Consider the following 12981-nt stretch of genomic DNA (forward strand, 5'->3'; position numbering starts at 1 on the left):
AGCCAGTGCAGGTCTCTCAGGTGGCCGGAGATGTGGCTGTGTCGGGGGATGTCCAGGATGAGTCGGGCGGAGGCGTTCTGGATGCGTTGGAGTCTTTTTTGCAGTTTGGCTGTGGTGCCGGCGTAGAGGGTGTTCCCGTAGTCCAGCCGGCTGGTGACGAGTGCCTGGGTGACCGTCTTCCTGGTTTCAGTGAGGATCCATCGGAAGATCTTTCGGAGCATGCGCAGGGTGTTGAAGCATGATGACGATAGGGTGTTAACTTGTCTGGTCATCGAGAGGGAGGAGTCCAGGATGAAGCCCAGGTTACGTGCGTGGTCCGTTGGCTTGGGAGTAGAGCCCAGTGCAGGGGGCCACCAGGAGTCGTCCCAGGCGGAGGGAGATGGTCCCAGGATGAGGACTTCCGTCTTATCTGAGTTCAGTTTCAGGCGGCTGTTCTTCATCCACTCGGCGACGTCTTTCATCCCTTCATGTAGGCTGGTTCTGGCGGAGGCTGGGTTGTTGGTGAGGGAGAGGATGAGCTGGGTGTCGTCGGCGTAGGAGATGATGTTGAGGTTGTGTTGGCGTGCGATGGCTGCGAGGTGGCTCATGTATACGTTGAAGAGGGTGGGGCTGAGGGAGGATCCTTGTGGTACGCCGCAGATGACTTCGGTGGCCTCGAATCTGAATGGGGGAAGGCAGACTCTCTGGGTTCTTCCGGCGAGGAACGAGATGATCCACTCCAGAGCCTTCTCTTGGATACCGGTGTTGCTGAGGCGCTGCACTAGTGTGCGGTGGCAGACGGTGTTGAACGCCACGGAGAGGTCCAGGAGGATGAGGGCCGCTGTTTCCCCGTTGTCGAGCAGGGATCTGATGTCGTCAGTGGCTGCGATGAGGGCGGTCTCAGTGCTGTGGTTGGCTCGGAAGTCGAACTGCAAGTGGTCGAGGGATCCGTTCGTCTCGAGGAAGGCGGCAAGCTGTCTGTTGACGGTCTTCTCGATGACTTTGGCAGGAAAGGGGAGGAGCAAGATGGGGCGGAAGTTCTTGAGGTCGGTGGGGTCCGCTGTCGGTTTCTTCAGGAGGGCGCTGAGCTCGGCATGCTTCCAGCTTTCCGGGAAGGTGGCGGTTTTGAAGGAGGCGTTGATGATGTCTCTGAGTTGGGGTGCGATGATGGAGTCGACCTTATTGAAGACGTGGGGGGGGGCAGGGGTCAGTTGGCGATCCGGAGTGGATGCTGTTCATCGTGCGGGTGGTGTCTTCGGCGCTGACCGGAGTCCAGGCGCTGAGGGTGGTCGTGGGGGGCGATGGTATGGTGGTGGGGTAAGTGGTTGGAGCGCCGAAGATGTTGTGTATTTCGGCGATCTTGCAGTGGAAGAATGAGGAGAGTGAGGGTTGGAGAGCTCTTTGACGATGCTTAAGAGTTCCTTGCTGTTGTGGGCATTGTTGTCGAGTCGTTCTTTGAATGCTGTCTTCTTGGTGGTGTGGATCAGCTGGTGGTGTTTGCGGGTGGCGTGCTTGAGGGCGGTCCAGTTGTCTGTGGTCTGGTCGTTGCGCCAGGCTTTCTCGATGGTGCGGCAGTTCTTCTTGGAGTTCTTGAGTTCGTCGGTGAACCAGGGGGCTTTCTTACTGCCGTGTCTGCTGGGGGTGGTCTTCAGTGGTGCGAGATCGTTAGCGCAGTTGGTGATCCATTGCGTGAGGTTGATGGCTGCTTCGCTGGGGTCCGTGGTGCTGGCGGGCGGGTTCTGGCTGAGGGAGGTGGTGAGCTGGTCGGCGGTGATCTTGTTCCAGTTCCAGCGAGGGATCTGTTGTGGGCGGTGGTGGGTCGCGGTTCTTTTGAAGCTGAAGTGGACGCAGCTGTGGTCAGTCCAGTGAAGTCCGGTGGAGTGGCTGAAGGAGATGTGCTTGCTGGAAGAGAAGACTGGGTCGAGCGTGTGTCTGGCGTAGTGGGTGGGGGTGTTCACCAGTTGTTTGAGGCCGAGGTTTGCGAGGTTGTCCAGCAGGGTGGTGGTGTTGCTGTCCTTGTTGTTCTCCAGGTGGAAGTTGAGGTCCCCTAGGAGGATGTAGTCAGCGGAGGAGAGGGCCTGCGGGCTGATGAAGTCTGTGATGTCTTCGCTGAATCGTGTGCGTGGTCCCGGGGGTCTGTAGATGAGGATGCCTCTGAGTTTGGTCTTGGGGTCGGTGTGTATCTTAACACCATGCCGGACATTGAACCATTGCTTGCACATAGGTAAGACCGATCTTAACACCATGCCGGACAGTGAACCATTGCTTGCACATAGGTAAGAGTGATCTTAACACCCTGTGGGACATTGAGCCATTGTTTGCACATAGGTAAGAGTGATTTTAACACCATACCGGACATTGAACTATTGTTTGCACATAGGTAAGAGTGACACCATGCGGGACAGTGATCCATTGCTTGAGCATAGGTAAGAGTGATCTTAACACCGTGCAGGACATGGAACCATTGTTTGCACATAGGTAAGAGTGATCTTAACACCAAGGTAGGGGTGTTGTGTTGTATGATTGCATCTGAATAGAGATGCGTGACCTTCACTCCCGGCAGCATTGCCCCATAGCTTCCACAAAGGAAAGAGTGACATTAAGACTCTTCGGATGTTGTGCCATGCTGGCACAGAGGCAAGACAGGTGGTGGGGAGCTGGAGGGCATCATTGGTTTGGCGAAGAGCATGAAAGTGTGCACAAACAATGCTTGGGCAATGTGTTTGTGCTTGAAGAGACCAGGGGTCTGGACAGAGAGATACGAAACAGTGTCTCGGACACCAGGTTACCACTCAGTTCATATTTTCTTTCAAACAACATCGAGGGGCATCAGGTCAGAGCAGTGCTGTCCAGAGGGAGGAGCATCAGCAAACAGTGCTTGGGACTCCTCTTTTCCTTCAGTTGCAGGGCAAGCGTTCACCAGAAGTATCCTCTTCAGCCTTGTTCCTGTGATGACAGTAGAGCCCAAACTGGAAATGCTGATGTAGGTGTGTGTGGACTCTTTCATTGATGGTCCTCTCTTGCTGTCCATTGCCCCCTAATTTCTTCTTCCACCCATCTCTGTCTATAGGAGAGGCTGTGAATCTTCCTCACCATGGTCCTGTTATTGGCACACTCGACGAGGAGGAACCGGATGACTTTTATGCCACCAGTCCCGCAAACATGGCGGAGAAGAAGGATGTTCGCAGAGACTTCCAAGAGACCTGGTTTTGGGGTCTGCTCAATTTGAAGTATGTTTCTACAACTATTAACTATTGCAATAAAAATATGTTGCAAACAGATGATTAAGTAGGTGATTTACCCCTTTTCAATTAATGTGTCTGTTCCTAATAATCCACAATGGGCAGGAAGCTGTATTTCCAGTTTAGAGTGGGCACTTTACCATTAAAAACGTTTAACTCCAAATGGGTAGCCTCTGAATACTTAGTTGGCCCGGTGTGTAACTCTCCGAAGAAAACAGCTCCCCGTGTCTTTTTTTGCGTGCCCTGTGTATGCCCGCGCACGTTCCTTCTAGCTTTTGCCCATATCTAAAGAAGTAGGCACGAGACGTCACAGCACTGCCTTTCGCATACCCATAACTGATTGTCGGGCAATAAATATTTGTGCTGAAGCTAAATATTTGAGTGCTATGTGGCTGGTTCACATGAGGGTTTTCTGCAAAGATAGGGGATAATTTGAATTTAATAAACAGCAAATTACTTTGACCATTGCCAGGACATTTGTTAAATGGAAGATACAGTTATTTAATCAGAATAAAACATTTTTTCACTAACAACCATTGAAGATTTCCTAAATATGGTTACGATGCAGAGCTTAAAACCCTGAAACTCACTAGTTGCGGCACGCAGTACATCCATAACTTCCCCAACACGTTGCTGATAACCTCACACATGTTGTCACAGATGACATTATAAATATTATCAATGACATATTCGCTGACATAATATATGTCACTCTTATTTGTATTAACCGCATCAAAAAAGGCAGTCAACCCTCCTATATTGCAGAATCAACAGGGCCCAACCTCAGACTGCAGGAGCAAGGACTGGCTGATAACTGAGAAATAGGGTGCTGAGGCCAGTGTCAACGTCCACAGAGACCAGCAACCTGCGAGGGGAAACAGCCGTTACACCGCAAGTGTTACAGCGCATGTAATTACCCTGCATGCTGTTGCAATGCGAAAGGTGTGCAGCAGGGGATAGAAGGTGGTGGATTTAACTCCAACACCTTCCCTAATGTTGCACACACTGGAGTTGGAATAGTAAATTAAAGTTTTCCAACATCCAACGCACCCCGACAGCAAGTCGGGGTAAAGATTTGCGGTGCAACGGCATGCGTTGTAACATCATACAACCCCTGTGGGATCATGGCCAGGTCCTTTGTTGATCACCACTACCTCTAGCGGCCACTGACTATAGCTTCCAGCTGTGCCTATTGGACTCTGGTGCAGGGCCTGGCCTTGCACATTGGCTCTGCACTTAGCATTCCTACTCCCAACATCCACTGGAAATGACTTCTTACTAGATCCAGAGGTGCCTGGGTGCAGTTCCAGGCTTGGGCTCTAGCCCTGAAAATAAAATACCCTCTTTCTTTGGCTGATTCTAGTGAAGTGTAGGGCAGAGACTCAAGGCCAAAGCTCAACGCTCCTTCCCTGCTCACTGTCCTCCTCCTGTGGCTATGCCCCTAGTGTTCTGGGCAGAGTCCTTAACCTTTCACCACAGCCTGTGCTCTGTGCCTCTGGACCCAAGAGCACCTTAATGTTATTGATGATGTAATTGCTGACCTCATGGGTTGGGTATAAGTAGTGCATTTGAGGGGGGACGTATTTTTTGTTGCTCGCCATAATAGTAAATTTCAGCGTTTACATTTTTTGCATCATAACACTAATCCCTCCACAAACAGTGGGCCTCATTTTGATGGTGGTGGGACTACCACCGACAGGCTGCCGGTGGGAGTCCCACTAACATCTTGGCCTTCAGTCTGACCTTTGCATTACAATGTAGCAGGCCAGACTGATGCGTTCTGAGAGAGAGAACGCTGCCTCCAACAGTCTCAAGGAGTCTGTTCGGGAGGCGGTCGGACATTAGTCCCCACAATGGAGGCGTTGTCTGCGCACGCACCGCTGTAGGGATTAGGATGTCCATTTCCCACAGCCTTTTCATGTTGGTTTCACCACCATAAAAATGGCTGAAGGAAAGGTCTTTGGGGGCCGCAAGCAGGGCCCTCGGCCCCCATGGACCACTGCTAAGTGGCCAGGAGGGCACATGTGGTGCTCCCCAAACATCCATGCACTGTGGTGCTGGCACATGGATGTTTGAAAACATGTCTTTTTCTACTGCGGCTTGTGCTGCGGCCCTTTTCTGGGCTGCAGCACAAGCCACAGTAGAAAAATGCAATTTCCGACTGCCAACACGACAGTCTTATCAAAATATGGTGAGAGGGACCACTGACTACTTGTCGAGCGGTCTCAAGCCCGCTGCGATGGTGGTCGGATGCTCATCCGACCGCCATTGTAATGAGGTGCTTATTTTAAAGTCCCTTGTGCCTTTGGCAGATCACTTTTTTCCATTTTAACTCCTTCGGCGCTTATGATGAGCTCAGCTCGTCATGAGGCACAGTGGAGCTGTGCTCATGATGAGCTGAGCTCGTAATAACTGTCGCGGAACGCCCACACGGGGATAATTCCCCTCCTGTGCGGGACGTTCCATTGAGTGGGCGGAGTTGTGACGAGCTCAGCTCATCATGAGCACAGCTCCACTGTGCTGCATGACGAGCTGAGCTCGTCATGAGCACCGCGGCGCAGCGCGCGGCCCCCCTCCCCCCGCACCACAGGGGTATTAGCCCCACGGCGAAGGGGTTAAAAGTGATGCACCGGTGGTGCAAGGAACTTGTAAATTAGCCCCATCGTTTTTCTTTTTACAGAATATGAATGTTTTTTTTAATTCTCTTCTGAGCAAATAATACAATACCTTAGCAAGAACCTGCTGCAGAGCTACAGATTGTTAGACAGCTGGCATCTTATATGGGGTGACTTCTTTGCAAAATATTGCTGTAATCTACTCAGCTTTTTATTTTATTTCGCCTGTAACTTTTACACTTTGGCTAGCATCTTGTTTTGGGCACCTTTTGTGTTGAAAATAAAACATATATCTACGCTACTCTAGGGTATTTTTTTACACTTTCTTACACATCTGGCATTAGGTTCTTTGAGTTAAAATAATAATGTAATTTCTGATCTGCCTGTATTGTTATTTAGTTAGTCTATGTATTATTGACAATACGTTGCATAGGTTTCTTTGTATGATGGTGGTGTTTCACATTATTAAGTGCTTATCATAACACATTCTGTATATTTGTAGTTTCGAATTTGTATGCTTGTGTTTCAGGTTGGAGCATTTTCTAAGAGTCTGTTGAATTGTAAACATTACTGACATAGGTGACTTAATGTGGCATTTTGTATGTGTGTGTGTGTATCTGTGTAAGAATTGTGTCTGGATATAAAGTTGGAAAGGGGGGGGCTGGGAGTTAAGATTAGCGTACCACCATAACTGGGGTGTTTCCTGTTTTCTAAGCTTTTGTTTTGTAGTCATTATTCACTGACTTAAACCACTTGTTGAGTCTCCAAACATTTGGTGATGTTGTGCTCCAGTTGACAATGCTCAGTGAAGAGGTGAACTCTAGAACATATCTTATAAAAAAAGAGAAGAGAAAGTGCAACAAAGTCTTAGAGAAAGGAGTAGGTAAAAACACTGAATCATTCCTGAACCATAAAGAATCAGACAGACATTGCAACACCTTGAGCATTGGTGGGGGGAACTGGTGAGGAGAAGAAGATTGTTGCTGATGCTATGGGCGAGTAAAGAAGGTGCTTTCAGGACTTAGAGACCAACTTGGTGTCTGTCGCAACTGCAACCACGTTCATGGTGCCAGGGAGTTTCCATCCCTCGTGAACCCCTGGCGTCCACAGTTTCTGACTGTTGGTCTGCCAGCTCCCAAATTAACATCATATGTGAGCCCTGCCATGGGCTTTACTACCAGTGTGTTGCACAACTTGAAAGCCATTGCATGGGTGAATATATCTGTCACTAGGCCTTGAACTCACCCACCTCCATTAGAAACATGATGGCCAAGACGGAAAAGGTGCAGTCACTCGAGAGGTGAAATTGTGGAGCGGGTCCACCATCTGCCCTCCACCCTTTCTCCCAAAGATGCACCCCATACACCCCTTGTCAGATTCCTAAAGACACCTGGATTGAACAAAAAGTGTTTTGAATTATTTACTGCTAACTGTGATGCAAACCACAAAGAAAATGTAAACGTGGGTGATATATATTGATACATTTTTATGTGGGTTAAAACAAAGTGACCTCTGATGGGGTTTTCAAGAACAATCATGCACTGAGCTACTTACTGCCTGTTTTCCAACATTGCAAACTGCTCACGTCGATATGTGCTGTCTTTTCCTCACACAAATTCCACCAGGTAGGCCCTAGCTAAATTTGTTCAAGGAAAAAGTGCAGTTTACTTCACAAGTTTCGATCTCGATTTAGGTGCAGAGTGCTAATTGTGCCCGAATGCGATTTACCCAGAAACTCAGAGTGGGGAGCTTACTTCTTTATGCCCAAATCAATTTGTAGGCAGACTTGAGCATACAGCAGTCATCATCGTTATGCATTACAATTTTTTGGATGCATTTGAGATTCTCAAATGTATTCATTGTTGGCCAGCATTTTTGTCTGCAGTGTTCTTTGTCAAGTGCCTAGTAAGTGTCTCCTTGCCATTTGACCAAATGTAGCTGTATTTGTCTCAAGTGTTTCCTTTCTGCCAGCCAGTACTCTTCAGCTGCCATATTTGTTATGGTCATTTTTATTACCCTCTGCCCCAATGCATCCCATACTCCATACATCATGGGCTCTATTCACAAACAGCATTTTGTAGTGCATTAGTAGGACTACAGAAGTACTACTAATGTACTACAAAATGCTGCTAATCAACCTACACACCGAGGTCAACGCCTCTGCCTCTCCAATCGTTTAACCATGGATATCTACACCCGAATGCAGAGCTCTCCACACAGGTATGTATACGGTGTAATAGGGAATGTCAGAGCAACATGGGGGAGTGGCTAAAAAATGGGGAAGTTTAGGGCGGGGTTTAGGGAAGGACATGCACATCCCCACAAAAGAGTAACCTACCTGATATTCACAAACTGCACTTCTACAGTTACAATTGCCAAACAGGACATAAAACAGTCATAAATGTACTCTAGCTCAGACCTGGAGTAAGACCAACATCACAAGCCCAACTATTGGTAGTGCAGTACCAATCCACAGAAAAAAATCAAGGTAGGGACTTAGAATACAACTCCATATAAACTAATGCCATTTCAAGTAAAATTATTTTAACATCTAAAATTTATGAATAAATGTAATTTAATGTTAAATTATATATGTGAAATATAATTATCAGTTTATTGTAAAATATATTAATTGTTTTTATATGTAAGTACTTTTATGTTAAATATTAAAATATAATTAAATATGATTTAATTAATTCTGTACATAACTTTCAATAATTTTACCAACGAAATAAAAATAAACATACATATTAAACTTGAGGTGGGATTTTTTAAATGTTCATCTTAAGAACATTATTTACATTTAATAAAATGCTGTAAAAATAATTAAATATGCTATAGCATTTTTTTTAAATGTGTTAGAGATTTAAAATGAATATTCTGAGTTAATTTACATTAATAAGTAATTTAAAATAATAATCCCTTTTTTAAAGTTGAATAAACTCTTAAACGTTTCCTAAACTTTACCAGAGGAAGATCTCTGCCCTGGTGGTGGAGACCTCCACATACATGTAAAAAGTTACTAGTAGTCATTTTTACCTTCGTAAAGTATGCTCCACTTCTGAATTCATGGAATGGGAACATGTAATTCTACACTTTTGAATAACTTTGCACACGTAAATGGTGAATACCCAAAAGTAGTAAAGTTACTCACAGTGTAAAAGGAAACTTACACATATAGATTTACTCTTGCACAAGTTTACCACTCTGAATAGCCCCTAGAGTGTCTTCTATCTAAATCTGAAGGCTATCATTGGAGTGTTATAAGTGCTTCCCATTTGATGATTCCTGTGATTTGTGGGAAATAGGTGAATTTTTAGGTCTGGCTTAACAGAGCAGCAGTTCGCAGACATATTGATAGCAATTCTTTAAACTAGGCATAGAGTGAGCATTAGCTCTGCATAGAGACAATTTATTCTCACCTAATGCTATTGGCTATTTGGTGCATCATTCACGTATCCAGGAAGTACTTCCTTTACAAAGCATAAGGAATTAGTTTACATCTGGAAAGTTCACTCATTCATTACACTGTTTGTCCCATTCCATGCTTCACCTTTAGGTGAATGTTATATAGAATCGTTTTTCCACGTTTTACGCAAAATTCGAAATGCCATAATTGCAGAGGTCAATGTCATAAACAGCATTTAGGCTTGTAACACATTTATAGAGCCTTTATTATTGCCTGTGCTTATATGCGTTGGCACATTAAAACGATCAGTTGACTTTGCCAATGCTTGTTAGATGTTGTTGTAATTTGAAAGCCCATTACTTTTTTTGGTGGTTCACAGTACTACCCATCACAGCTTTGCTTCTCTATTCCAGTCTTGGCCAGACACTACAACCTGTAATGCTCTATGGATCTCACCCCATGTTTTATATCCTGGTATTTTCTGTACAGTCTTCTCTGTTTGACATTTCAAAGTAAGCCTATGCTATATAAAAAATGTAAATAAGGTAACTAGGACCTCTCCATTCCACAGATTCACAAAACTGGTTTAAGTTTGAATCACTTTTTGACTATGATGCATGCTCACCAGCTTAACCATGACTATTACTGTTACTGTCCAAGTTAATGGGCAAGCACATTACACTGGAAATACAAATTGGCTGCAAATGGCACCACTTAGGCTTCTAAGAGATGGCAATTCCAGAGGACAGCATGCATCTTCACTTGCAAATGTTATTTACATTTGATTAAATATTTTCTGTGCTTTCAGAAATGACCATGAGTTCCTACCATCTTGCAAATACATTGTTGTATTTTATGATGGTTATTGTTTAAGAAAATTAGTCCCTTGAGCTATGGCTAATTTTAATTTAATATCACATAAATATGTTTACAATCTCCTGAGATGTGTTCTCTTGCTGAATTATTCATTTTTCTCCTTTTCTTTGTTTCTTTCTTACCCCAACCTTCCCCCTTCTCTGATGATGGCAGTTTCCAGTCTCCCTTGGGATAGAATTTGTTAGTTGGAAGAGCTGAATATGCTAAGAAAGGGTTATGACAATAAACATCCTGCAAATGTGCCCTCTATTCACTTCAGTAGCAATATGATAACTGAGAAATTTGTCATTGTGAAAGTTGTGGAGTGGGACATGTAGTTCTGGTTGCTTTAGCAATTTTCAGTGGAGACTAAGAGTATGGTAAAAGGAGAGGTTAATTCCCCTAGGATGTGATGGTCAAAGTGTGATCTTTATGTTATTGTAGATGTTAAAACCATAAAACTTTTTCTCCCATACAGCTCAACTGGCCTAGCAGAGCTGCCTCTGATTGCACCAGATGGAATTGCTGAATATACGGCAACAATGATCTGTCTGGCTGACATGGCCTTCAGCCTCTCACCGCCTAAAAGCATCAAAGTCTACAAGCCGCTCTCCATTCAGCTGACGCTGCCCTACTCTGTCATCTACGGGGAGACATTCAGTGTGGTGGCCAACGTCTTCAACTACCTGGAGCACACCATCATGGTATGCGGGGCTTCTGCGGGAGGCTGAATGGGCCGGTGTCTTCTGCAGAAAGAGGGCATGGTAGACTATGGAAGGGGTTCACCAGAATCGCTAATGCTCTCACGGTTTAAAAAGCTATTTGTGAGAATTTACGGTGGCGGATGCACATCAAAGGCATCCTGGCTACTCCATTGATTACTAAACCTGTGGTGCTCGCTGTTGAATTGATGGCAGTGTTATCTGCTGCTAAGCCCAAAGTTTAATGGTAGAGCTGTGCACCTCCGGCTCGCGGGCTCAATGGCAGTTCTGTGCATTACCCTCCCACGAATGGCTCATAGGAATGTGTGATGTTACAACGCGATTAAAATGATCGCGGTATGTAACATCGCAGTTTTTACAACGTAAGTCGTTACAACGACTTGCGCTGCAGGGCGCTGGACTTAGGCGTAGTAAGATTTACTATTCCAACACCAGTCTACGTACAGTAGGGAAGGTGTCAGAATAGTAAATCTTACTATTCCTTAGGTTATAGCGCCATCCAGCGCAAGTCGATGTAACACTTGCATTGTAATGGCAGCGTTGTAAATGCCTTGCGGTGTAATCACCGCGATGTAAAGGATGTTTGCCACTCACGGTGTTGTGTGCTACTAAACTCAGACCTTGATTGGTGTGTTGTGTACTGCTTGCCCAATTGACTGATGGTTATCCTCAGCGCTTCTGTCTTTGTGTCTCAATAAATGTGTTTTGCACTGATAGCTTCAGGTCAGGATGGTGTTACTGTCTGCTCCAAGACCTGTGACTTGATGGTACTGCTGGGCTCTTCTACTCAGAGGATAACAGTAGTGCACAGCATGGCTGGCTATGCCAGCTGGTGTGTCCTTGGCTGTATATCTTGGGTGTCATGCTATCCGCTGCTGACCCCAGGGTATGATTGAAGGAATTACTAAATATCTGTCTTTGTAAAGCGCAAACTACTCACCCTTACGGGTCTCAAGGCGCTGGGGGCCGTCGTGGAAATTAAGTGAGCTATTGCCCAGAGTCACATGGTGCTGAGCTAAGCTGCCGCCGGGGATCGAACCGTGAACCCTGTGCTCCGAAGTCAGCTGCCCTGGCCGCTGGAAACAGTAATCGAGGTTCCAATTTCAATAGTCACTCATCATTCCCCCCTTGTGTTTTATCTTGAGACTTCACCTGCTTTGAAGAGCTGAAGTCTCTTGGTAACTGTCTGGGGCTGGTGACTTACTATGGAATATGTAATTTCTATGCGGCTGGTAACTCCCATTGCTGGGCCCATTGGAATTAAAAGGGCACCTGTAATGAGGCACAAAGAGCAGTATTTTATCCAAAAGATGGCGTCACCCATCACCCATCACCCCACACCCCTTACCTTTTCACTAACACCTCAGTAGAGTCAGACTGCTGATTATGCCATTTAAATCCTGCATTTAGGGGAAGTTCTTCAATATTTGTGAGCTCAGTAAAGAGCCCTTGACTTTGAATTGCAATGCAAGTAAGAAAGCATTCTTTATTGCATTGCTTTAGAAACTGCAACATAGTGGAGGCAGCCTCTATGCAAAATGAAAACAATTCATCATAGTATTATTATTATTATATATTATTATTGCTCTCCTAATCCTGAAATGTGTTGTGGAACAGATGTAGGAAGTGATATAACTTTTACCAGATCCTAGACGGTTGCTTGCTTCTAAATATATCTCTCCCTTCAGTCACTGAAATCCAGCTTTTAATTTGTTCTGTGGTTTATCTCAAGTACCCCAAAATAGAAGTTTCTTAGTCATTGACACAGCTAAAGAAAAGAAAGATATTTCTGTGGTGCACCTCTAATAGGTCCTTTTAAAGATTATTTAAGCAACCTCATTTATATTTATTGTATTGACGAATCGGTAGCCGCTCTCACAGGAGTGTGTACATCGCAACATGCAATGCATACCACATTAGTGGTCTGGTTGGTTATGTATTTATACATTGGAGATACTCAATCATTTGAGCAATGAAATGAGTTCATGGTAAGTGAACTACAGATGCAGACATTACAAGGCAGTGTGTGTACAGAAGTCCACTTGTGGGAAAAGGTTAATGAATCCTAGATCAATCAGGATCAATGGGGCTCAAATTGTGAAGATCACAGCCTTTGGTCTTAACTATACTATTGAGCCCAAAACTGAGCACCAAATCAA

The 12981-nt window shown here is 45.3% G+C and overlaps 1 protein-coding gene across 1 annotated transcript in view; it reads left to right on the forward strand.

Annotated features, from left to right (window-relative positions):
* The window catches only part of LOC144768023 (alpha-2-macroglobulin-like protein 1), a 304226-nt gene that overhangs the window by 184300 nt on the left and 106945 nt on the right, over positions 1 to 12981 (forward strand). Inside the window, exons 18-19 of the mRNA XM_078651421.1 lie at positions 3050 to 3209; positions 10579 to 10804. Of these exons, the coding sequence (XP_078507547.1) occupies positions 3050 to 3209; positions 10579 to 10804 (386 nt within the window). The remainder of the gene's footprint in view (positions 1 to 3049; positions 3210 to 10578; positions 10805 to 12981) is intronic.

The sequence above is a fragment of the Lissotriton helveticus genome, chromosome 7, assembly GCF_964261635.1.
Source record: "Lissotriton helveticus chromosome 7, aLisHel1.1, whole genome shotgun sequence".
In the NCBI taxonomy this organism is placed as follows: Eukaryota; Metazoa; Chordata; class Amphibia; order Caudata; family Salamandridae; genus Lissotriton; species Lissotriton helveticus.